Here is a 27855-nt window from a genome sequence, read left to right as displayed (position 1 = left end):
TGAAGATTATCCTGAGGAATTGAATGTTATGAAGCATATGCCGCAAACACATATGGTCAAAGCCTGTTGTGGACTTGCAGACATGCAGTCTCGGAAACTGCAGTTGCAATTTACAGAGGGAAATTCTGTGTAGAAATTAAATAAGGACAGTGCTATATGCATTAAACTAGATGTATTAAACTCACATGTTAGTTTTAAATCTGTTATGATAATCACCTTACAATATTATCTCACAGTGTATTGGAGAATATCTGATATATCATATCAGGTTAATGTGAAAGCATTGTGGGTATCTGTTTGTTGACACCGAAGATCCCAGTGTCCTGTTAAGTGCAATGCTCAGTTCCACTTGTACACATCAGATTTACTTTGCAGAATGAGTACATGGAGCTTAGTGACTCCTGAGCAAAAGGCTAATCCTGACAAAGCAGAAAGGGTACTATTCATGTTTAATCTTCTAGAGCCCTACATACCAACCACTCTCATGCTGCCCTGGTTGAAGGGCTACTGTAGCTCTTACAAGTTGTCCCTACAACTTATTAAGAGTCCATCACAGTATTCTGTTACATTATATAATGTAGCATCAAGTGTAAGCAGAGACAGAGGGTTGCATTTGAATGTGTGAAAGGTGAGTGAGATTCAGATATTTGTCCAGACACATAGCTTATTATGCTATGTGTAAGTAAGTCACCCTCTTTCATAGGGTTGCTTTAAGTGTCCAAAAGATAAGAACTGAGACATGCTTTGTGTTCTGACAAATGGTATAAAAACCACCATCATAATAAATGATCACCTGCTAAAGAAATACTTGAAGCAGACAGAGAGGTGTTCAGTAGGGTAATTGAACATTTGGAATGAGAGGAATTCTAAAAGTTGTTCCAGGTAGAGGTACGTTGCTACAAAGTACCTAAGTGCCATGCCAATCGTGAGGATCCTTTCAAATTTTATTAAGGTACATGTTTATTTGAAACAGAGGGGGGCAACAGCCTGTGGTGGCCAAAGCAGCCTCGTTTAAATATAATTTAGAATATTGGGGATGGGGTCTTCTCATTAAGTTATCTAACCAAGTTCCAGCTTATTCTTTATCCCATGGAGATGTTGGAAACGGCAAAGGGGGGAATATACTAAGTTCTTTCCCTCAGTCTCCCTGGAGTTCTGGCTATTATAGTAGTGGTCTCGCTCTTTTGTTCTTTTTTCCTCAGGTACATGTTGGGGTTAAAAGCTTGTTCTTATTACAGTTTCTTACACTAAAATCAAATTTTGTGCAGGAAGAACAATGTATGCTTTATGTGGGGCCTGCAACACAATGTTGTAGTATGTTCCTACCACCTATGAGAAGTGCTCCTGGGCCCCTGGCAGCCTGGAATAGGAATTTTGTAGTTCAATTCTGGCCTCTTGAAGATTGGGGCAGAGAAGTGAATATGGAAGGGGGAAAGGGGAAAGGGCATGTTTTTGCCTTCCCTTTTTCCCAATCACCTACTGGCCTGCTGGTAGTTTTTTAGCTATATAGTGGAAAGGGGTAATTACAGAGTTCTGTGGTTGTGGGGAGGAAGTATTTTTTTTCCTTTTCTTCCTCATGAAACACCCCATATAACATAGAGGGAGGGGGCTTTTAACCTCATGATTAACCCTGCCTCCTTGCAGCCCAATCTTGTCTGCATCTAAGATACTGATTAAAATACAGTTTATAATCTTAACCCCACTACCCAATTTTCCTTACACACAAATACTCCATGACTCAGCTGTTTTTTCTATATAGAATGCATTTTTCTACATAGTTATGTATATGATAGGGAACTGGAATGTAGGAATTGGAGCACCGTGGCTAATTTGCATAGCTTGTCAATACATAATCAGCATAATTTGAATAAAAGTTGCATGAACTTTGGTTGTGATACTGTTTGTGCAATCTCCATTGCTAAATTAGAAGTGGCAGCTCTTAGGAGGTTTTCAAGATGATCATTGGCTGACCGAGATAACTGCTTCTGCTTGGGCCTCAGCTATGAAATGTTTAAAAATGTATGTACTGGCAGAGAAAGGTCAGTTTCTTGGCAGGCTGTGAAATGTGATAAAGTTTTTCAGTTAGCTGGGGTGACAAAAAGCCCTTGTATTATTAACCTCAGTTGTTCAAATTATGGTTAAGCCCTTTCAAACCATGAGATATAGAAATCATGAAATTTGAAAGCATAATAAATGAAGTGTGCTTTACATTTACCTTCTTGTTTCTGAGGCTCCAATCATGTAGCCCCAAAACCTTTTCAATGATTTTCAACAACTGCAAGGAGGTTTCATTGTTTAAAAAAAAAAATAATATCCCCAGTTTTCCTTTATTTTAGACAGCATGATGGAAACTTCTAAAATCAGAAGCCTGTGGCCTCCAGATGTTACTGGACTTCAACACCCATCAGCCTCAGTCAGCATAGCCAAAAGTTAGGGTTTATGGGAGTTGTAGTTCAGCTACATTTGAAGGGCTAAAGGTTGGTCACCACTAACTTAAATGTTTGTAATACTTGAAACAGGAGAAAGAGTGCCCTAAGATTCCAGAAGTTCTAATTTCCTTCACCACCTGAGAATTTTTCATACAAGATTAATTTCCTGCACAAATAATGGCTTCCATATAGAAATATAGAAAACTGCATGTACCCTACATAAACCAGTCATATATAAAGAATGTATGTATACTCTGTAAAAACCTGCTGCCAAGTGGGTGAACATTCCACTAGTTGGTGCACTGGGCAAACTGGACAAGAATTAATTGCATCAATTCATTGATTGTTGCCTCAGTGCAGCACAATGAAGTTGCATGACCTTTTTAATCCAGTAACCTAATGTAAATTTATTCTCCTCATGGTATTAAAGAACAGATTATTCAGAATGACAGTTATAAACATTGGAAAATACCTTATTGGGTTTAAGTTTTGATGGCCAGTTCTCGTAACAAAATTACTCATGTAATGTCTCCTATTGCTCTCATTTACTACTACTGCTACTAGTACTACTGCTATTAACTGTTGATGCCATCTGGATAACATTTTACATAAACAGTTGTAAGAAGGTTCAATATTGTTCCCATTTTACAGTTGACCCAAAACTGAGAACTATTGACTAACCAACAGCCACAAAATGAGTCCATAGGAAAGATAGACCTGAACTCATTTCTCTCTGATCCATGCCCTACTCTCTTGTTCTGGCTCATTTACTTACGATATATGGTTTGTGAAAATACTGTCGCTTTTACTTAAGTGTGTAAATCTTCCATCGCTCTCCATTAAAATAGCTGGTTTTAGACAGCAAGTTCTAATTAATGTTTCAGGTTGGCACTTGCCTGCTTATGCCACCCTAGTGGAGTTCCCCCTGCTCTGAATGCAGGCATTTACAGGTTATAGATCATGAAGCCTGCATCGAGCAGGTCTAAGTTTATGTTTTATGTCAGGACTGGAGGCTCGTTATTACTTTGCTATTAACTTTATACTATATAGGACAGTATCTCAGAGACAGAGGGATCTATCTTTTTGGCATTTATCCGCCTCTGTGGCACAAACAATCAGAGATGATTCTTTCCCAGAAAAATTACCTATGTCTACTATTTTCTTCACAGGGAGCTGCACAATACACCTTCCACTTGGTTCAATGTACTTCGGCTGATGCCATGAGATTTTTGTCTGGGCTAACTGCTTTATAACAGTGCCAAGCCTTGCTCATTCCTTTCTTTTTTCCCTCCCCCCCCTCTCTCTCTTACATCCTGTTTTCCTCTTCCGTATCCTCCTTTTGACATGGCTTTCCTTGCACACAGAGTGCCCAAGCAAATTATAGGCAGGTTTGAAGGGGATAGGTATCAAAGTGGTCTAAATGGCTTAAATAATTCCCTGCTGCAATACAAACTGTCTAGGGGGTTGACACAAAACATCTCCTGATCCAAGATTTACTTTTATCACCTGTCACAGACCCTTGATTCAAGGGCAAGAGAGCCAATCCTCACATGCAGTTTAGGAATCTTGGCCAGCTTAATAAGCCTCCCCACTCTCTTCAGCTTCCAGGCATCCAGTGAATTGATATCCACCAGAGTGCTTTTCTTGTCTGACAGATGCTTGACAATGGGGGGAGGATTGACTTCAGGTCTTGAGGACTCTTTACTACATATCCCTCTGACTATTTTGCTTTTTATTCTTTCCTTCCACACTGTGAGCCAGACGTAACTATTTAGAAGAGTGAACTTGAATGTCAGAAGATTTGAGATTCCACCCCCCTTCCTGTTTGATCTCCAGAAGTGCTGTTTTTCCTCTGCTGAGCTACATAGAACTGTTTTCCCACACACTCTGTTTTTCCTCTGCTGAGCTACATAGAACTGTTTTCCCACACACTCCAATTTGCTCACGGATTCCCCCCAACCCAAAAAAGCTATTGAGCCTCCAATCTAAAAGGCCATTGTGATGAAAGAAGGAATTGCATGCCTCACTAGAGACGTCATTGAGTGGGTCCAGGTTCTAGTTAGGGATTTATTCAGGCTGTTGGAAATTCTACATGCAGTAAGTTGAGTTGTGGAAAGTGCATCTGTGTAAGATGCACCTCTAGGAGTTGAGCCACTGAAATGCCTCACATCAGGCCTGGAAGTTCCAACTGACCAACCTGTTGCAGCTGCTGTTGGATATTTTACTCTGAGGGATTAACTTCTGCTGGGGCATCCATACATAGAACAGATCTCTCATTTGCACTAATGAAAGCTGTTTCATTTGCACATATTGGACATGAATTTTATGTGTCAGTTGGTAATTTTTTATCATTTGTGTTTTTCATTGTTTCAGAGGAAAGCATTATCTACAATTCTTGATTCATATATGTCAGTACAGAAAATCATATACATAGATCCCATGGAATCATATTTTTTATATATAAATAATGATTTAAATTCCACTAGTTTGAAGTGAACATGGTTAACAAGTAATTCCTACTGATTTTAGGCCAGCTGCCTGTCATTGTGACTCAGGTCCATATTATTAGAAAATAAATCCACATTTTGTATTTCATTCGCATTATTTTGGTGTGCCGTTCATTGCACACAATGCATGTTTAGTTGTTTTAAAAGCAGAACACAAATCAAGGAGAGGTTAGGAGAACACTTTTGGAATATTACGATGTAGCTAACCAGTACATTGTCACATGTCCATGATCCATTGAAATAAAACATTAAATAATCTTATCATTTGAAGTTTTTCATGTTCCTTTGTAATAAGAAAGCATCAGGGGTTTATTGAACAGTCAGTATGGCTCATTGTTCCAAATGCCTTTCCATGGCCAGTGTAATTGTTTCCCTATTCCCCTGTATTTGGGCTATAGCATAATGCATCCTTTTCCCCAGCCCATCCTGTCTCTAGCATTTTACAGCTCTCTCACTACTGCCCTTAACAATGGTGCAGAGTTTAATTGGCACCAACATTAGCCAAGGTTAACACTAATGACAGGCAGTGAAGGCATAGTTAAGGGCTCAGGACTAGGGGTTGAATTCAGACTGTTGGTTGCGCCTGGTACCCACTGAATCCAATAGGATAAGTTAGTAATGAACTAATTCTCATTGATATCTATGAGAACTAAATGCAACTAGCAGTCCAGATCCATCCTTATGTACTATAGTTCACTGTTACCTAGGCTTGTTTCTTATGTGTTTATGTATTTCCATAGGCTTGCCCCCGCCGTTCACAACATCACAAACACCTTTACAGTCTTTGGGAAATGTTATATTTTGTTCTCACTCTTTTATTTCATTCTTTCCTTTCCAACTTGGGTTGCAGTGTAGAGTAAATATCAAAGCTATGGAGTTATGCCTTTGTACTTAGGAGGAAAAAAATGTGTGTGTGTGAAAGAGGAGGGTGATCAACCTATGTGACTAACAGAGGTGGAAAATCTTATGAGAGTATATATGACCTTCGTGGAAGTGTGCAGCACCTGATGAATATGAAAAGACAGGCTTCATCTATGTGGCAGTCCTGAGGCAGCTACAATGAGTCTACAGGAGTGGAGTGCCTAAGCAGTTTCTTGCCTTTGTTCAAATAGTCTCATGAATTTTTGAAGACAGTGGCTTATATGACCCACACAGATCCTGTTTGTATGATCAGTTCCATTTGCTCATTTCAGTTTTGCACATCTAGGCATTTATAGGTCAACGTAATAAAGAGAGAAAATTTAATAATATATGTGTTTTTATCCAGATGAGTGGCTCACTTTGCGTTTCTATTTCTCATGTGAACTGCACTTTGACTTTTAATGTGCAGTTACATTACTCGGCACTGAATTTAATGTATAATGTAGCCTCTTTCCTTCACCTTCCCCCAACCCAGCGCCAAAAAGAAAAATACTCTGTATAAAGTATAACTAACCCAGTATGCCTTGTGCCTTTTCATTAAATGCTTATTAAGAGAGAATGTGATGTTTGAAGAGGATTGCTATTAACTTCCAAGAAAGCTAGTACTAGTAGGAATGTTCAGGATGTAATTACATGAGATTTTCAAGGATAAATCATTACTGGAAGCACAATAACCAACTTTTTTTTTTGTTACTGACCATTCTCTCTAAAGTATGTTAAACTTGATCTTTACCATCCTGCTGAAAATAGTAATAATAATGCTAGCACCACAATTGAATGGCTCTTTGTTCATGTAGCACCTGTGCATTAAAAACTTGCCTTCTTTACTACAGTAGAAGGGCTGCCCTTCATGTGCATCTCTTTACATGAAGAGAATTGTCCCTTCCACTAAGGAAAACGGGAGTGCTAACTTAAGTGGCAGCTCTGTGCATCCCATGGCACTATGGATTTAGGTTGTTAGTCATTACTTATAGTGAGAAACAAAGACTACTGATAAAATACATTTATTTATTTATTTATATTTATTTTAAAGAAAAAATCTGCTTTACTTAAGAGTAAGAATTCAAGCATAGCTTAGAAATAAAAATGCCAATAGCATAACATAGAATTAGCAGCAAAATTATAAAGTGGTTAGAAGTCTGTTGTCTGCAAAGCAACTGACAGGATTAAAACCCAGGAAAACAGCAAAACCCAAAGGTAAAACAGCAAAATCTTCTCCAAAGCCTTTCTGGAACAACTAAGTGTTGTCCAAACTCACCATTTGAGTACCAATGTTATATATCATTTGTATGGTATGTATTTAGTTCCCCTCCCCTACTAAATACAGCCTTTTAAAAAAATCTTCTCCAGCAAAAAGTGAAGTTGCTATTCTATGATTTAAGAATCCCTTAGAAACTTTTGGAATGATAGTTTTATGTCAAATTATGTGAAAATGTGGTCAGCTCTCAGAATTGTCTTCCAATTCTTATGCAGTGGTAGGAGTTTACAAATGAGTGGTGGGAGTTTTAAAATGTCTGCTTTTTTCTACTTTGGTAAATGCACTAAGTGCTGTATAAAAATGCAGGCGAGCACAATAAAAACGATTCTAAAACATGAAAATACACAGTACAATAAAAATAGCAAATAGTAGAATTTAAACATATAAGAATAGAGCAGAATGTTGTAGCAGCAACATAATAAGCTGACATTATTAGGAAAAAAGACACAAAAGAAAAGGGAAAGTTGCAAAGATTTCAAAAGAACTTTTATTCTGTTATTGTTTCATTCTCTACCCTTTATATCTCTTTATATCCTCCCTTCCATCTTGACTTTTCTTGTTCTAACCATGGGCACGCGCATGATATATCATGGTATGAGATTATCTAGGGAAGGGCCATAGTTCAGTGGTAGAACAATCACTTTGCATGAAGAAGGCCCCTGGTTCAATCCCTCCCATCTCCAGGTAGATCTGGGAAAGAGTGCTGCCTGAAACCCTCAAGAAGTGCTGCCACGTCAGTGCAGGCAATACTGAACTAGATGGATCCATGTACTGACTAATACACTGTCTAAGGCAGCTTCCTATATGCCTATGTTCCTTTCCAGTTCCCACAATTTCATATTGGAACTCTTGTAGGTTGATTTACTTTATTCAACTGCTAGAAATTTGTGCTGTGTGTTGTGGCTACTACACCTTAGTTCATGTAGAGCTTTCTCCATTTATAAATATTGGGAGGACTTGTATAAGTGAGAGCTGACTCTGTGGAACAACTCATTGTTTATATATAGCACGCAGAAATGTTCAGAAATACATAGTGAGTTTTGCCCAAATTTAGGTCCAATGCAGTACCCTATAATCTCTCTCTCTCTCTCTCTCTCTCTCTCTCTTGCCCATGCTTCTATCTAGAGTATCCCTATCAATTTGTATCTGTCCACTACTGAGCATGAATCAACAGTGTGATGCAGCAGCAAAATAAGCTAATGCTATTCTAGGCTGCATCAACAGAAGTACAGTGTCCAGATCAAGGGAAGCCATAATACTGCTCTATTCTGCCTTGGTCAGACCACACCTGGAGTATTGTGTCCAGTTCTGGGTGCTACAGTTTAAGAAGGATATTTTGACAAGCTGGAACGTGTTCAGAGGAGGGAAACCAAGATGATCTAGGGTCTGGAAACCAAGCCATATGAGGAACGGTTGAAGGAGTTTAGTATGTTAAGCCTGGAAAAGTGGGGACCGAGAGAAGATATGAGAGCCATCTTTGAAGACAGAGCAAGCTTGTTTTCTCCTGCTCTGGAGGGTAGGATCTGAACCAATGACTTCAAGTTACAAGAAATAATATTCCGACTAAACATCAGGAAGAACTTTCTGATAGCAAGAGCTGTTCGACAGTGGAACAGACTACCATGAGACATGGCAGACTCTCCTTCCTTGGAGGTTTTTAAGTAGAAGTTGGATGGCCATCTGTCATGGATGCTTTAGTTGAGATTCCTGCATTGCAGGGAATTGAACTAGATAACCCTCAGCGTTCCTTCCAACTCTACAGTTCTATGATTCTGTACTCAAGTAGGTGAAGCAAGAGACATCCATGACAAAAAATACATGTCTGCCCCTGTGTATAGACCTTTAAGTTTAGATCTGCTTAGAGTTCGGCATTTAAAAGTAAAAAGTAAAACTATGAATTGTCATAAGTTACTTAAAAAGAAAAAGAAAATGGAAGATTACAGAGAATGCATGAGATGTGGAAGTGGTCAAACCAATGGTCCATTTAGTCTAGCATCCGGTTTCCAAGAAAGTTCAGCCAATTGATTTCTGGCCACAGTAAAACATGAAGGCAACACCACTCATCTGCAGCTTGCCATTAGCAGTAGTATATCAATGACTAACAAAATAGATATTATTATTTTGGCTTATTCCTTCATTAGCTGCTCTGAGCCTTTCCTTATAATCTCTTACTTGGAATTTGCATTCTTTCCTTTCCCTGAAAAACATTTGAGTTAATGTTTTTTGTGTTATGCTCTCCTGCACCCAACACTCATCACTTTATACCCACACATGGACGTCTGAACGATACAGCTTACTAACCTTTTTATTATAGTTGCCTTTATATCACCTCCTGTGTCATACTGGCCTCTTTTGGTTACTGGTTCCTCCACACTCCAATACATACCTTAGCGGAACTTGGAAAGTGAAATTTGAAAGCTGCATATGTTGTTTCTGCTATTAACTTCTACCCACCCAGTGTCTTCCACAGAGATTATCATATTAGGCTATGTGCAAATTATTTGTAAATGTGCAAATTGAGTTATTTAATACATGCATATACTTGGCATATCTGCTTTAGTGTAATGGGAATCATATTTTATGCAGCCATTGAAGTTGTGCACTGCTAGTAGAAGTGTTCTGGATCCAGAGGAATAAGTGAATTATTTTGAGCCAAGATAGTGCTCCTCCTGATTGACATATTGCCATTATTTCCATCACAGGGTCCTTTCTGTTCATTTGTGTGAGGTTATTCACACATATTTATGTCTTATGAATTGTTGAACATATGTAGCAAAATTATGTTGTCTTGAGTTGTGAAAAATATGCTGAGGGATTCACAAGTGAAGAATGCACATAGATATTTCTCAGATGAGGACATCAAAGTACCACATTTGTAGGAATAACTGATACTATCAATCCATTTTTCAGTCCTGGTCTCATACAGTGACTGCCATATGGAGGCCACTTGATGATACCTCCTCATAATAGCTTCTCTATGTGAGATGTATTGGTATGCTCCAGCTTGCTTCAAAAATTGACTGCTACCATGTGGCTTGCATCATTGCTGCTAAAAACCTATTTAATCAGCACTGAGACAAACCACATTAAGGGGGATGATCCACATGATTACTGAGTACACACAAACAATTTAATACATGGGTTAGCCACTGACGAGAGGCAGTGGGCCAAATCAGTTGATACATAGGTTGTGTGAGGAGATAACTGGTAGCTCTGGGGAAAATAATGTATAGCAAGGAAGTGATAAAAAAATTGTACTCAGATGTTGAGTATTTCTTTTAGAACTGCAATTTGTATCCACTAATCCAGTTGCATTGTGGGTTAATAACTAAGAAGCTTAACCTTCTCCTTTCTACTTGTAAAAATGAATAACTCACTGTTTTGCAGGAGAGAAACCGTTCAAATGTGATGAATGTAACTTTGCTTCCACAACCCAGTCCCATCTGACACGGCACAAACGTGTTCATACTGGAGAGAAACCCTACAGATGTCCTTGGTGTGACTACAGGTAATAGTTCCTTAGTGAGAATGAAATGTAAATTGATAAATTCATGTAAATTGATAAATAAATATGTTGGCATAAAATCATCATCAGGGCAGCATTAAGATAAATAAGGGGGGCACTTATTTCTCAAAATGTGTTGGGGGGTAATGGAACCCCTGTTCTGAAGCTTTTTGATGTGAGACACTGAAGCGCTAATGCTATTTATTTCACAGATGTTCTAGTGTCTGTTCAAATTCTCTGTGGAGGGACTCCTGATCTGCTTTGCCTTTTCAGATCAGCTGCAGTTTGGGAGAGAAAAAAATCTTGGTTGAGTTGCAAGCCATGACACTAAAGAGGAAGGTCCCCTTAAGAATTGAACAGACTCTTTGTCCATTAAGTATTTTAAATGGAAGCACCTGCCTGTTACTTTAGCAACACAGATTCTGGTTTATTTGTGAAAGGTTTGTTCCCCACTGTGGATTCATAGAAAATACTTCATAGGCAGGATTGGATATCATTTTTTTAATTAGAAAACAGGGCTGAATGGCTATGGGTTTGCCATATTTCAAATGAGATATTGAAACACTGCTTGTCCTTTATAGACTTCCATGATTACTTCTTACATGAATGGAAATGTTAATCCCACTGTCCTCTTGTTAATCTCACCTTGATGTGTATGCTCCTGTGTTGTTTTGAATCTACCAAAAATGTTCATTGTCAAAGTTGGGGGCAGGGAGAAGAAATTATGGCAAAAGTTGTTTAAAATTAAATATTCCATTAGAAAGTCTTGGTCATCTGTTCCTGTTTGTGCCATGTTAAGTATGACAATGAACTGGGCAATTTGTTGGGATCAATATTTATTTTTCTTAAAACTGTTGATAAAACTTTTTTTAAAAAAGGTTTGAATGATGTCTCATGGCACCATAGAATTGAATTTATCTTGAGTGAAAGTAGTCAGCTCTTCAGTGTGTATTTTTCACTACAGAATTAAATTCTGTCATTACAATACCTTACTACAGGCATAACACTGACTTATTTTTAAGTCACGAATATGCCTTTATTTTAAAAAGCTACTAATTCTACAGAAGCATCGTTATGCAGGTTGCCATCTGCTCATTGTTGCTGTTTTTGTTTTGTGTGTATTTCTTTGTAAATTATCAGAGTGAAGGTAGTAGAAGCAAAAAAATTCTATAGAAATAGGTGAGAAGCTTAAAACAGCAAGACCTGCAAACTGCATTAATTTTATAAATGCACCTTTCTAAAATATATGTCACACGTGAAGGATATCCTACAGGCTTACGGATAAATGGCATGCATTTTAATATAATTATGTAAACTAAAATAAAATATTTTACATTTATTATGCATAATAAACTAATTAAACAATGCTTGGTAAGGGATTATAGCCTCTGACATCAAGTGCAGAAGGATTCATTGTGTGGATTCAGCAGCACTTGCATTCCGAGTTAGGGAGAGTGACTCTGCAGAGAACACTTGTCTCTTTTTGGACAGCTTCCCTAGGGAGTTCATGGTTCCCTTTTATTTTTGTATACGCTCAAACTTTGTAAAATAAAGACCCATTTATAATACGTTCCAGTGTATGCAACAATATAATTAGAACAAAACTAGGATGTGGGTGTTCTTTTCAAACTAAATAATCTTTCAGATACTTTTGATACGTCAGCAAATGCAGTATAGCCTGTTGTTTCTCAGTTTTGCAGAGCATGTGCTGAGATTGCATAATTCTTTATCAGAAGCCCAAAAAATATGCACTAATGCTTGCAAGGGGAGCCATTGTATGAAACTGATGGTACAGAAGTGTGTGTGTTGTTAGTCACAATAATCTTCAGCTACTTAACATATGATGACAGGCTGGATAACATTTCATTTAATTTACAAAGTATTGTAAGACTATCCATCTCTAGGAAGAATGTTGCACTTTATGCTCAGGGGACATAATTTTCCTTATAGCCAGAGTCTAGCCAGGTTGGGAACCCTACCAGCAAAGTACATGAAAAAGCAAAAATATGAGAAATGAATCTTTCGCTCTGTTACTGATCACATATCACTTAAGTAAGACAGATTAAATGTTTTCCCTTCTGAAGTGCTGAGGGGAAGATTGCCTGATGTCCCATACCAAGATAGGCTGTGCCCATGTTCCCAGGATGTTGAATGTATGGAACACATTTTATTGCATTGTAGTCTGTATAAACATGTTAGACGGCATCTAATCAATCCAATACTAACAAAACAACATGAAATTGCTGACTCATTTCATGTCAAGGTTCTCCTTGACGATAGGTTTGATACTATTACACTGGCTATAGCAAAATTCTTCATGGAGGCAGTAAAAATCAGAAATCAGTACATACAGGCTAAAACTCCTCTGTTGGCTAGAAAGGCCAATTTTACACATTAACAACTATTGATATTTACTATTCCTGTACTGTGTATTTTGGGTCTGTGGACTGCAATAAAGCTCTTTGTGTGTGTGTGTATACTTAAATAATTCCACTGAAATCAGTGGCTAATATTTCCTAATAACCTATATATAATCAGAAACATACGGTAATTTGTAGCCCTGTGGACTGGCCTAATGGTAACATTTCCTGCACATTATACAAAGTGAAATAAGAACTGGCATCTAAAACACCAGGTCAATGTTCAATGCACAAAAATGATCTCTCCCGCTCCCAGTGTCTGGTGGAAGCTTCTTTGCACACCTCAAATGCCTTCCAAAGATCAGAGAACATTTTGGAGTGACAATTTATGAAGTACAAGCAAGGGTCTGCTTCCAGAATGGAAAAGCAACCAGAGTGGTACCCTAGAGAGTGTGCAGGTTTCTCTGAATCTCCTGACCATGGTGTACAAGTCAAATATCTAAGGCATACAAGGAAAAGAGGTGACAAATTTACAATCTCAGATGGTGTCCGGTGTCTTAAGTATTTTCCCACGTATGGGGTTTTTTCCCAAAAAAAGTTGGAGACGGTATCTCAAAGCATGTGAAGATATAGGAGTTCCTGCATTTAGGAACATCAGAATTTGCTTAATACCAGCCCAGGCTGTTTGTTCATCTAGTACTATGTGGTCTATCTAAATGGCAACATCTCCTCCAGGTCTTAAGACAGTGGTCTTTTCCATCATCTGCAACCTTTGAGCGCAGCAAGATAAGTCTTCGGGAAAATGGCAAAGACAAAAGATGTCCTTTCTTTCTTTCCCCTCATCTTGAAACTCGCTTACCAAACTGCAAGGCGTGAGCTGGAATATAACAGGGGTGGCCAGTACAGAGGGCTGTCACTGTGGCAGCCAGGTCAGAGTAGCAGAGCCAATCTGATGCTCCTGCTGGTGTTCCCAAACCACGCTGCCCTCAGTGCTGCCAAACCACACCTCCCCACTGGCCATTCCTGGACTACAAGGTTTCTGCTCCAGTCTGTCTTTAGGTCCTGGGGATGCTGTCCCAGGGCCAGCCCAATACACTTTCATGCCTGAGGCAAAGGACAAGGTGCTTTCCAGTCTGCATATAGAAGCTGACTGGACTGGTTTTTGAACACTTCAGTGCTGGTGAAGTGACAGCATCCTCCACTGCACCTGAGGGCAGCTGACAAGCTTAGAGGGTGTAGGATAGGCTGTTTGACATGAACAGCTCAGATCTCTAAGAAATAGGAACAGCCAGGGAGGATAAAGAGGAATGTTCTGGGGACTGCTGCTCCCTTTACACATCCCAGCATCTGCCACCTGAGGTGGCTGCCTCATTCTGCCTAATAGAACGGCTGACCCTGCAGGCCCCATTTCTTGTTAATATTTTCTGTTAAAATCATTTAGTGTTTCATCTCCCTCCCTATCTTTTTACAAATTACCTTGTTTCATTCTCCACACTCTTCAGTTTGCCTCATTTTATAATGCTATGGTGGGAAGTGCTGGTGAGAAAGATTCCCCCTACCCCATATTTATTTAATGTGAAATAAAGTAGTCATCTTAAAAAGAATTTTAAAGCATTTCAACCCTCCCCCCAAAGGGGGGGGGGACCTTTCCTTCAGGTTTTGGGAAGGAATGTGATATTTGATATATATTTTTTGTACAGTGGTACCTCGCAAGACGAAAAACGCGCAAGACAAAAGAGTTTTCCGTTTTTTGAGTCGTTCCACAAGACAAATTTCCCTATGGGCTTGCTTCGCAAGACGAAACGTCTTGTGAGTTCTTGCGAGTTTGTTTCCTTTTTCTTAAAGCCTGTAAGCCGCTAAGCTGTTAATAGCCGCTAAGCCGCTAATAGCCGTGCTTTGCAAGACGAAAAAACCGCAAGATGAAGAGACTCGCGGAACGGATTAATTTCGTCTTGCGAGGCACCACTGTACTTGCTCATTGCATCCAGTTTTTAAAAAATTAACCCCTCATTTTTTAACAGATGGACAGCTTAGTTTTGTCATGCATCTTGTGTTTTTCTTGTCATTCTCTATTAATTACAAGTTTTCACCAGCTACTCTTTAACTTCACATCTTATTTTTGGAAACAATGGAACAATTATCTATTTTGCAACTTTTTAATCTGTAGCAAATCCCATATGCCAACTTTCAAACCTAGGAAGAAGCGATTTCCCAATCTAGATTTTTCTACTTGTTAAAACACTAGAATAGAAATAACCATGTAATCTAGGTTCTCTTCCAATGAAATTTGTATATTAAATGTGTTCCAGGGGAGTACTTAGAAAGCCCAAGTACAGTAGTGTACATTACAGATATTTTTTTTAAAGGGTATATTCCGTAGTCTCTTTAGCATGACTCTAAATTCAGTCTGACGTACAAATAATTGCATTTCTGTTTTATTATTGCATCCCAATTTTTACTTGTTATGTACACTTTATGTGCCTCTACTATGATTCATATTTCAGATGCTGGACTGGGGGGGGGCAATAATGTTTCATAGCAGAATTGGGTTCTGTCATAGATTCTGGAGCCCAGAATTCGTGGAGTTGTTGACAAGACATTTCATTTGGGGAAGAAGTGCATGCCACTTGTGTTGCTTGCACAACACTCCTTCTGGAGGGGGGGGGAGGAACACATTGGTAGTAGCATTCAAAGGCGCTCAGCTTCCTCTTTCATGCCCTGTTCTCTTGGCCAGAGGCAAATGTCAGTATGGTGACTGGCTTATAAAGAAAAATGTGTGCTTATTGGAAAGCATGATTATCCCTTAAAACAGTATGTACAGTGCTGAGAACTGTGCTTCTTTTAAGGAGTTATTCTGCATGTCAGAACCATTTATTTAGTACACAATTTGATAGCAAGCTTGGTGCTTTTCATTTCTTCCTTTCTTTCTTTTTAATGTAGATCCATAAGAGCTAGGTATTTACTTTCTGTATAAAATAACATACCAGGAGCAGAAAGCAAAGTATATTGGGATCTAAGATATACGGTACTAGAAATATTTCTCAACATGAGTATCCTTTATTTTTTAAAAAACGGTAATTACTCTCTGGAGCTTTTTATTGTGCTGGTGATATGAAGAATTCTGTATTATTAATAATATTGTTATGCCCCTTAGCTTTCTGTTCAGTTATTTCATACTGAACTTGTTTTAGCTCTATACTCACATTCTATGATTTACTGTTCCTTGCTTTCCATACTATACTATTTGCAAGACATTTAGGGTGATATCCAACTAAGCCATATTCAGAGATGGAAATCAATAGGCTTAAGTTAGTTATGATTTGACTTAAGTCCATTGATTTCATTTGTGCTTGCTCTGCATATGACTTGATCAGATATCCACTTTAATTTCTTTTTATACCTGCAGGATGGTACCCTCCGTTGCTGATCATGCGTATTAACAATTTAATCTTATGCTTTAGGTATTAGATCACAGCTTTATATATTCTGCTATGCCATCCTCTGCGTTGCATATGGAGTGGGAAACACGGCCCCTTGCTACTGTATAGTACCAGTGTGAACTTGATACCTTTTGGGATGTAATACAAGAAGGAACAGACCTCCTCATCTCTCTCTTTGCCAGGGCAGGGATTTCACTGGTGGCTGCTGATGTTATCCCTGTCCAGAGGGTGGTACAGAGTTAGTTGTATTTATTCTACAAAAGAGAGACACAATAGAGCTGTTGTTTTGAAATTAGCTGTTTTGAAATTCATATTTTCCAAGTTATAAAAAGATTAAAAATCTTTCTAGTTAGCAAATTTAGGTTGGGGATCTTCCTGTTCTACAAGGAAAAGAGAAGCTACAGCTGTTGTTTCCTGTTTATCTTGCATATGTTTCATGTTTCATCCCTTCAGCTTCATTTCTTCTGCCACAAACCACTATCATTACCATTGTTCTTATTATCAGGTCAAAAAAGATGTTTGCTTCATAATTCATCTCAGCATGCAACAGTTTTCCTTTTGGATTTATTGTGTATTAGTATGAGTGTAGGCTTAAAGAGAAGTCGGCAACTTTTTCATGTTAACCCCATTCAAAATTTCTATGTTCAGGATGTACAACAACATCCAGAAATTATACTTAACAAAGTTAGTGTATATTTATCTAGCATTGCTGAATCATTAAGCAGATGTTTATTTCTGTGTATAATATATGCTAACTAATATACATTTGGTTTGTGACATAATTAAAAAGTAAAGAAGCACTCAGATCAATTAGTGTAACCATTTTTGAAAACAAAGTGGCCTTCTTTCTACATAAGAATCAAAATAAACATGTTTTTTTAGGTTATGCCTCTTTGGTCTCAATTCCCATTATGAAAGGACCAAGGCTATCTTTGGGGATGGTCATTCTACAAGGAATATCTTTGGACAGTCCCTGGTGTGGTAGTTAGCTATTACTTTATATACATTATGGTAGAAATGTAAGCCTTGCAAGGAAAAACATAAACTATATTTTGACAGTACTATTTTGGCAGTATTCCCCAAGCATTTGAGCTATTATCATGTAATGAAGTTGTTGTGTATGTTCTTTAGTTCTGTGTAGATAATATTGCAAACTCTCCTTTTGTTTTCCTATTCTTGACGATCAAGGCTTCTGTAGTAAAAAGACTGAAATTATTGTTTTGCACTTGTCTCCAACTCTAAAGTGGGTGCAACTGTGGATCTTAGTATCAGTTACACCTATTTCAGAAGAAAGGAGTTGAGAAATTATTTTGTATAAGGAGGTAAAAAGCTTCCTATGGGGATTGATCATGGAAATGGGTCGTGCTAGAGGAGAATGGGGTATAGCCAACCTTAGTCCTACTCAGAGGAGACCCATTGAAATTAATGGGCATGGCTAACTTAGGAACATTAAAGGTCTATCACGAGTAAAACTTGCCTATATACAACTCAACATGTTATAGAAAAGGCCTACTTAGAGGTGTATCTGGGAACTATTTAATGAGGGGATTAGCCGGGCTGAGATAATAGTTCTTCATTTCATTAAGATTCAACTTTTGGGATCTTTTTGTAGATCTCTGTGAGTACAAAAGCTGATTTAATGTTGTTAAGAGCCAACAATTCCTTATTCGGAATAGTTATAAGTTTTAATATATATTCTCATCCATCCCTGTGCTCTGTAAAGAAACCTAAATTTGAGACTTGCATTGCGTAAGCAACTGGAAGAAAAGGGCTTGATAGGGATATAAGTGGCATGCACTGGTCTCCCATTGAGCGCTCTGCTACTTTGCTTCCATGTGCCCTCATCTGCACATGACGGGGGAAGACAGCTGCCAGGTTGTTGACAGGGACTAGTTGGGAAGATGTTTCACCAGTATTGAAAGAAGTTCACTGACTCACGATCCATTTCTGAATGTGGTTCAAAGTGCTAGTGCTTACCTTTAAAGCCCTGTATAGCTTAGGGCACTGGTACCTGAAGAAACACTTGCTCCTATACAAACCAGCCTGTGTATTAAAGTCATTGTTGAAGGATCTCCTTCAGATGCTTCTGGTGACCAGAAAAGGGAACTCTCTCAGTGCAATTCACTCCTCAGGGAGGGTACCAGGGTTCTTTAGAACTAGATGAAGATGTATTGCAATATTATTGCATTGTATTTTTTAAAAAAACAAAAACAAAACACCTCTTGTTTTTGTCCTTGTGCTGAAGACGTTTTACTGAAATACAGTATACGCATCTTTTAAATAAATAAAATGAAAAATGAAGAGAGTGAAATTAGGTCTGTTACTGCCCACACAGAATTGTGCCTAAAATGTTGCTAAAACTATATGAGGTGCTAAAATCATAGTTAAAAGTACTGTTGGACAGGCCTGGTTATCCTGGAGACAGAATAACTTGATTATCCTTGAAAACTACTGCATGAGCACCTTTTATATGTTTGAATTGTGAAACTGAAGTGGTCTGTTTCACATTTTGCTCACCTCAAGTTTTCTTTATAATTTAAAATGTTCCCTAAGAACATTTGATTTAGTTATTTTCTGGATAACCTCTATGCTTAAAATTCATTTTAAGGAGTCCCTCATTTTAATGAAACACAAATTTTACTACTAAACTATCAAGTAATGTTGCTAAATGAAGTTTAGGAGATTGCAACTACAAATTTAGCAATGATGGATTAAGAGCTAACAATTAAATAGTATATGACTGCATTGTGGTTATAAGACATGACTTATTTATGCTTGTGTGTGTATATTTTTACATTTTCCATCTTGCTTTTACCCAAAGGCAAAGGGAAATATAACAGTGTTTATAAATGTAATATGTAATAAATGTAATATAAGTTATAGCAGAAAAAACCTTCTTCAAATGAAAACTACTTTGAACTTAGGGTTGATATCCCAAAGGCTCAGATAATATGTTTCAGGTTGCAAACTGAAAAGAAACACTTACTAAGGAGTAAGTCCCATCAAACAGTGGAACTTACTTCTGAGGAAATATGCATAGGATTGCATTGTGAGGACAAATTAAAACATATATTGTATTAAATTAATTTCTAGTTTCTCAGGCCCTCACCACCAAACAAGGCAACAGCAACTCTACACTGCTTTCAAAAGATGCTACCAAAGGAAAAGATGCTACCAAAGTATGGAGCAGCCATTGGGCATGGATATATGTAGGATATCCATGCTCACATGCTCAGCCAGCTAAAGGACCTCCTTGCATAGTGGAGGAGCAGGCATACATGGCAGCAGGGGTGCCAACTTGAATAAAATATTGGGGAGAGGTAAGCCCCACCTTGCATAATCATAAGACACGGTGCATGCACACCATTTGAATAGCCCAGCCCCTCAAATATTTTTTGGGGCGGCCCAAGGGACCTTGGCCCCTAGGAGTTGGCTGCATAAATGAATGACAGACACATCACTCCACAGGTAGGGCTGAATGCATGTAAATGCAGTTAGTGCAATCTTTGCTCACCTTTATTTTGAGCGAGAATATGAACCATTTTTTTGCTTGGCCAAACCCAAATAAAGCACTGTGACTTCATTTACAGTGAATGCATTTTCTTTTCTAACCTGAATGCTAGATGAGTAAGTCAAGCATCCAGCCAGCTCAGAGCTAGAAAAGGGAAAGTGCCTGGAGCTGAGGGTACATTAACTGTGACTCTGCAAGAATTGTAATTGTTGCTCAATATTCACTTTATGCAGAAAATACATTGTTGTTCTTAATGAAAACTTTTCAATGCCTTTGCTTTGCCATAAATTATTGTTTAAACTAAGCTAGTTGTATGCACATCCCACTTTCTTTGGGTTGAATCAACATGGAGACTGAAGCAAAAAGAATAAAATAACTGGAGGAGAGATGTCAGAGGTTAATAAAAGAGTTGTAGCGATAGGGGAACTAAGAGAGTAGAAATGCAGGTAAGGTGTGGGTAAATATGGCCCAGGAAAATATTTAGGTTATGGGGAAGATTTAAAGAAAAACAGGGAGATGGCTGGACTATCATACAGGAGGGAAAACATGGCAAAAAGCACTGAGATAAGCCTGTGAGAAAAAAGGGTGTATAGCAAATGGGCTTGTGTGAACTGAAAGAATAAGACGAAGGAGACAGTATAATTAGGTAGAGATGAAAATTGGTCTAGGTAAGACTGTAAGTCTAACATTGTGAGTACTGGTCATCTACTACATCCTGGCCAAAGAGATGAGAAGCATTTTTCCACCCTGTTGCTTCCCTGGGTTCTTGATTGCAAACAATTACAGATGGTCAGTGTGCCAAGTATGGTTGCATGTGCACCATCTAAGTTTCCACTTGGAATATTGCTGTTTTATGCATAGTTAGGTCAGAGAGGCAGTGCGTTTCAAAAGAAATTTTAAGCTTAGGGTTGATGCCAAGAGGGACAGGGAGTCTTTGCAAGCGATATAAAGAGAGAGAGTATATTTAATGATAGTTAACCTACTTTTAGAAGTAGCCAACTCTAGGCATCATACTCCCTAGCTACTAGCCTCTGTCTTGTCTTTGTTGCTGTGAAGCAGCTTTCTTCCCAGCAGCTAATGCCGATTCTCTGCACTAGGCTTTCTCTGCCCTGAGCATAGGGACAGAATATGAAGCTATGATTCCTGAAGCTGAGCAGGAATCCACAGAGGAAGTGATTTTTGCTATTATACCCAAAAGCAGGTTACTTCACTGTGGTGCAAGGAAGTACCAGAAGATGATCTGTGACTCACCAGACACAATTTGTCCCCCAGTTGTATATTTTTCTTCTTCCTTTCTCAAGGCAGATTATCAAGTTCAAAGTCTAGCCCTTAGTCTTGCTCCCCCCCCCCTCCTTTCCTGGCTGAGTGGAACAGCCTGCATTCTACAACTGTACTATCTTTTTATATTTTGTTCAGCAGTGATATTGCTATTAAGATACATGTCCAGAAAGCTCTGCAGTTTATATTGCTATAAAACTTCTCTTTGTGTTATGTGCCTATAAATATATCAGAGCATTTTAGATGACATCATAAACTATTTGAAAATCACACTTTATGATACCACCAAGAACCTCTTAAAATAAGGTATTTATACATTTACATCCCTTGCATGCACACCCATCCTTTCAACCCCCTTCAGGCTAATTATTAAATTTTTGCAGTGACAGGGCAGGGCTGCTGACTTGGGGCCTTTCTGGAGAGTTGTTTTATTGCATCATAGACACGCAGTTGTTACTCAGTTGTGCCATTTTGAGAATGAGCTTTAAAGGTGTTTTAAATTGCAGTTTATGTTTCTGACTGCTTTAGAAGCTGAATGCTCCCTGATGTACCCTTCTAATGAAAGCACTGACTTTGCCTTTTAAAATTTGAATTTGGGGTGGTGGTCGGAAAGTGATGAATGTTAAGACAGCAAGAAACAAGTATGGTCAGAAGAAGTGAGCCATTCTCAGAAATACCTATGGCAACGAGGGAAATCCTTGCTCACGGTTGCCTGCCAGTGGTTATTAATTAGTCAGAGGAAGCCAGTACATGTACCTAGTTGTTTCCAGAACTAGAAGCAAATAAATCAGGAGCCCAACATAGGAGCAAATAACAATGGATTTGGTGGGCTAATTTGGATGTTCAAATCTCTTCCATGGCTGCATGGAGTGAGTAGCATATGATTTAGAGCAATCTACAAATACAAGCAGCAATATTAATGCCTAAGACAACTTCAGAAATGAATTGCCATGCTCTCTCAAATCACCACCAGAAAGCTGTGCTTGTATTTCTGGATATGCCAGCTGAGATTTTAGCTTTTACCATGAAGCGCTGCCATAGTGTCACGAAAGTTCCAACATCTGAAGTGGTTCTGTGGCTCTATCCACTAGCTAGCCAGTCTGCCAGCTTATCAGCAAGATTACTCCCATGTTGTCTATCCATAGCTCTGTTAGGCTGCTAGGAGCTGGAGGGTTTCCATTTATAATATGTTAAGGCAGGGGAAGGCCTCCAGAAGTTGTTGGACAACAACTCCAATCCTCCGCAGTCAGCAGGAATAAAAATTGGGGGTGATGGAAGTTGCGGGTCTATAACATATTGAGGGCACCATGTTAGCAACCCCTGGGTTAAGGGCTACATTGTCATAAACACAGGTGAACATTGCTGGACACTTCCGTAGGTCCATTCAGTGGTCTCTGCCTTATGATGACACTGTTCAGACTCAGCAGCCCTTATTTACACATATTTTTCCTTGATAAAGGGTTGAGTTAATGAGGGAATGCCTCAGAGTTCTGTTCTGCTAACATTTCCTATAACTTCTTAAAAAGCCTCACTGCTGTCTTCCTGTTCATTTTTAAAAAAATGATATTTATTGAAAAAAGATTTTTTAAAAAAATTCAAAGAAAAAAGACAAAAACAGAAAAAGAAATAGAAAAAATAAAACCATCATTTTCAAATTCTCCACTTTCATTACCTTCTTTCCATGACCTCCTCCTCCTCCCATCTCTTGTATCTTGATTAATAATTGTCACAGCAAATCCTTTCCATAATGCATAATATTCTGTCATTACATTACCTTACTCTATTTTCATCTTATCTTATAAAAAACCTTAAAACTTAAGACTTAAATCTTATTTTTACCAGCTTCTCATAACCATTACCTTTTTACCTAATTCTTTAAACATTTTTACAAGAGCCAAGTAATTTTATTTCAACATTTTTCCAACGTTCATAAAACATTTCTAATGATAAAAAAGAGAATAAAAACAATCCAATCTTCTTCCAGCGTCCCCTCCCCCCGGTCCCGGGACTGTCAGTCCTTTTTATCCCATTAGTCTGGCACATTAACCTGGTGATCTTATATCCGTGGCCTTCAAATCTCTTCCATGTCCCTTCCGCAGCTCTTCTTCATATTTTCCTTTCACTCGTGGGAACTCCAGCTTGGTGGTGTTTTTGACCCTTTTCAACAAATCAGCCCCTTTCCCATAGTCCAGACTAGACTCCATGTGGTATTTTAAGACATATTTCAAATTCCCTCCAAAATTGGAAGTCCCAACAACTCCAAACCTCTGACGGCCCATTGCCAGACTCGGAAAGTCCAAACATCCCTGCATAGGGGGGTCAGTCCAACCCCCCATTTCCAAATCAATCCAAACTTTGTCTTTCCAAATCGGGGTTTTTCCAAGTTCATTTGTCAAATCCAAAGGCTCATTTTCCTGTTGGGCCAAAAGTCCCTCCATCTCTGGCACCCAAGATTCTGCAACATCCTCTTCTATCATCTGCTCTGTCAGGACACACTCCTGTGTATCTGAAGAAGTGTGCATGCACACGAAAGCTCATACCAAGAACTAACTTAGTTGGTCTTTAAGGTGCTACTGGAAGGAATTTTTTTATTTTGACTATGGCAGACCAACACGGCTACCTATCTGTAACAGGACACACTCCTGTTTAAGTTCCTGGGTGGGCTCCATATAATTTCCCACTACCTGTTCAAATGTTCTGGCCGCATTAGTCATCAAATCCGTCTTCTGACTTAACTGATCCAATAGGGCATTTATTTTACAGAAAGCACCCAACAGTGCTTCTGAAAACATTGTCCTGCAAGGTCACAAGTCCTTTCCCACGGTTGTAATCTGGCAGCTGCAAGCTCCCTAGAATTGGTTACAGTTTCACAGTCCCCCTCTATGGGGGACCTTCTGGTTGTTCTTTCTTTTAAGAACAATAGCAACAAAGTTTCTTTTTTTAAGATATTTCGTCAATATTTATTCCTTTAAAATGCGAAAGGAAACAGTTGAATCACAATGTTACTCTTCTTTTAACTATCTGTCAAAAACATTTGTCTCTGGTCAATGAGCTTCAAAACGTCAATTCTGACACCCCGCTCCAGGGTCAGGACGGTGGAAAGTTACTTTACTTTAAACTCATTTCTGCAGGTTTAAACAGTCCAAAAAAGATCCCCCTTCTTCTCCTGCTACCGAAGGGGGGTTCAACGCTTTTAGATGGTGAAAACCAATCCTTTAAAAGTAATTTTCTAAGCTCTGGTTTACGTTGTCTTTGCTTTCTTCTGACTACAAGGAAACGGAAGGCTGACTTCCTGTTTAGACCTTCCCGTTTCAGTACCAAATAAAGGTAAATTTTTAAGTCCAATTCCTTTCTAATCGCCAGTTCTTATTTGAAGTCCAATTGTTCAATGTTTGAATACTCACGGGTGGTTACTTTAGATGCCAAATTTTCCCAGGAAAAAGGCAGCGCTCTCCGGCAACGGGTGTGCGGCATCACTCCACAGAAATAGCAGTTGACTCACAGCACTGCACCACTTCCCCCCCTTCGCTTCAGAGCCCGTTAGTGGGTTCCTTTGCGGGTTGGGGGGGCGCTAAAGGTGCCCGCCGAGTCCCACGGTCACAGGCTTCATCCACCTGTGATTTCTGAAAGGGTCCCCGCTTCGCCGCAGCGGAAAAGACCCGTTTCGCGCGGAGCTGGTCCCTCCGGTTCAGAGGGTGTCCGCCATTGCTGATGGCGCCACCCCGGAAGTCTCCACTGCTGTCTTCCTGTTCAAAGGCAACATGGACAGGAGTGGAGAAGCCTCTCTCCTAGCAGTATTATCATAAACAATTTTTTAGTGATTGTGATTGTGTGTGTGTGTGCGCGTGTGCGTGCGCATCTGTTTGGGGAAGACAGCAAACTAGTGTCTGTCGTGAGGCATGAGGCTCTATCAACATGCCTCATGCATGTTTACTGACTGCCCAGTACTTGCCAGTGTGGGGCTGCTCACATTATGGCACACACCTGCAATGTGCTAAGCTGGCAGCCCACCTGCTTCCTCCACTTCCTTGCAAGGCCCACCGGTAAGGACTACAGGTCCTTCTTGCTCAGCTGTGGCAGCCTCTTACTTTTTAGCACACAACATCCCTAGGCCAACTAACAGTAAGATAAGAGATCAGGAATTAAAATAGGAATTACAATCATGTTAAACCAAATTACAAAAAATGCACCAGTCTTGATGGGGCAGGGCCCAGTAGAAGGTTTGGTGGTTAGCTTGCCTTCCAATCCTGGTGTGCACTCCTCCACCTTGCCTTCCAAAATACTTGCATCAGCCCTCTCTGCCAGGCTGAGCACCCACCTGGAGTTTGCAAACACTCTGCCATCTTAATAACCCCCTAAAAACCATTTCACATGCCAAAATAATTCCCTCCTTCAGTTCTGTCATCCTAAACATCCCTTTTATTCAAGAATCATTTTCACTCACCAAGGAAATAACCGCTTCATAGCACTTCCTTTCACTTGGTTGCCAATGTAGCAGCTCTTTTTATATTTCTTGACAACTACTTTGTAATTTTTTATGAAAGGGAGGCAGTACTGACCATTTGTAAATCAGCCTCATTTCCCCACTGGGGGCATCATTTCCTTGCTGTGGAGATAAATTAAATGGTCAAGGTGCTGTGGTCATATCTGGCATCCCACAAACCCTGAGCCTTATGTTTGAGACTTGTTTTTCTATTTATTCTTGTAATAATACCTTTTTCTTGACTGCATTTCCCCCCCCCCTTTTTCGGACAGCATATTTCAATTAGCATCAGTGAGTTTTTTTATATAAAAAATTAAGTATTATGATACAAATATGTTTTTTGTACCCTTTGATGTATTTTCCCTACTTTCATAATTCTTAAAAGTGAAACCTCAAAACCACTTTATACAGATAGTTACCCTTAACACCTCAGCAGTGAGGGAGGTTAGCAGGAGGGAAAGGGTTTTGTGATTCCTAGTAGTGTTGGGTGGTAATTATTGTAGAGCAAAGGCATACGATTTGCTGTATGTGATATAGCATTAAACATGCTTCACAGGCCTGTCCCTTTAATGATAGCTGTATATCTTTTAGTTCCTCATGACTTAACTCAAGGCTTTGCAAATTCCTTTGCTATGATGCAAAATAGTTTCAAAAGAGTTCTCTGGTTTTTATTAAAGGGATCTTATTTTAGTTTAAAAGTGGAATATATGTTTTCTTTAGCTGTAAAAGCACAATCAAGGCAACATGATAAGTGAGTCAGTGTTGTAAAAGTAAAACTAATTTTGCCTTCACTCACATGAGCTATAGAAGGAGGAAGCTTTATTGTCCCTTGGAAGGTGATAAGGCAGAGTAATTGTATATTATACTGTCCTGGAACATCTGCCTGAAGACTGTTGGAGCAATTCATCTATCATGGACAATGCAGCATGTTTTGTCTTTCTGCTTTAACCCATCCCCACTTGCTTGGCCTGCACGGAGGTTTTGATAGGGACTATGCCTGGGCTGGGGCTCACATTAATCAGTCCCCTTGTTCAACACTCCAGCTGACATAATTACAACCTGCGCACAGCAGTTATTCAAGTCGAGTCCTTGTCACTCGTGGTGCGAAACTACACAGCTCAGATCCCGAAGGAGATTGCCTTATCACACAGAACAAGGGCTCACAGGAGTTGAAGAGAATAGAAATGGGAAAATGTCTTCCGGGAGTACTATATATTCCTTTAAAATAAGACATTTGAGAGACTTACAAGGGACAAAGAGAAGCATTGTGCAGGCTCTGAAATGAACCCAGTTATTATTTTTAAAAAGATTACACAGGCCATTTTTGTGAAACGGACAGGGATTATTAAATAAATTCAGTGGTTCCTGTCTCTTATCATTCAGTGCCTCTGTCCTATTAGCGTTCGTGTGTACTTGTTCTCTCTCTCTCTCTCTCTCTCTCTCTCTCTCTCTCTCTCTCTCTCTCTTTTCCCATAAGTGATAGAATAGTTTTTGGACTAGTAGAACATGTAAGCATCCCTAAGTAGAAAGCTGCAAAGCACAACTATTGCTGGTGGTGCCAGTAACATGTGAGCCTATCTGGGTCTGAGTTAAAGGCAAGAGAAGTTACTTGCAAAAAATGGGATTTTGGAGGGGAACAATGGTATAGATATTTCCCCCCATAGAGCAGCTTGGAAATATTAGAAATGATATTTCATTAACTTGCCTAACTTTGCCATCCCACCTTTGCCATATGCCAGAACCCTTATATGCCAGTGCAATCACTGAGATCATCTGGAGAAGCAATGTTAGTTATTCCCTATTTTTTCAGAAGCCCAGCTGGTTTCAACTAGAAGTTGGGCATTAATGTTGCTGGTCCCATGCTGTGCTATACTTCTACAGCAGATTCAGCAGCCATCCTTTCTTCTGCTTTTTATGTCAACAGGGCTACGCCGTTGTTTAAAGTTTTTCAACTTGAGCTAGTCATTTATTTATTTGTTATTGTATTTATGACACTTTATGTTTTATTGTACTTGCATATTTTATTGTACTCTACCTTGGTGTTTTATATGAGGGACAGTCTATAAATATTTTTCTATACAGAAATAAATGCTTGTTATTTACAATTATCCAATGCTGCTGTTTCCCAGTATTAGAAAGAAGATATTCCCTTCTTCTTTTTCT

General features: G+C 39.0%; 1 protein-coding gene across 1 annotated transcript in view; it reads left to right on the top strand.

Moving 5' to 3' along the window:
* ZNF407 (zinc finger protein 407) overlaps positions 1-27855 on the top strand; it is a 334010-nt gene that overhangs the window by 204344 nt on the left and 101811 nt on the right. Inside the window, exon 7 of the mRNA XM_081205774.1 lies at positions 10503-10623. Coding sequence (XP_081061900.1) covers positions 10503-10623 — 121 coding nt within the window. The remainder of the gene's footprint in view (positions 1-10502; positions 10624-27855) is intronic.

The sequence above is a fragment of the Podarcis bocagei genome (genome assembly GCF_964188305.1).
Source record: "Podarcis bocagei genome assembly, chromosome: 8".
In the NCBI taxonomy this organism is placed as follows: Eukaryota; Metazoa; Chordata; class Lepidosauria; order Squamata; family Lacertidae; genus Podarcis; species Podarcis bocagei.
The sequence above is the reverse complement of the archived record's forward strand: the minus strand, read 5'-3'. Positions and strand labels throughout refer to the sequence as shown.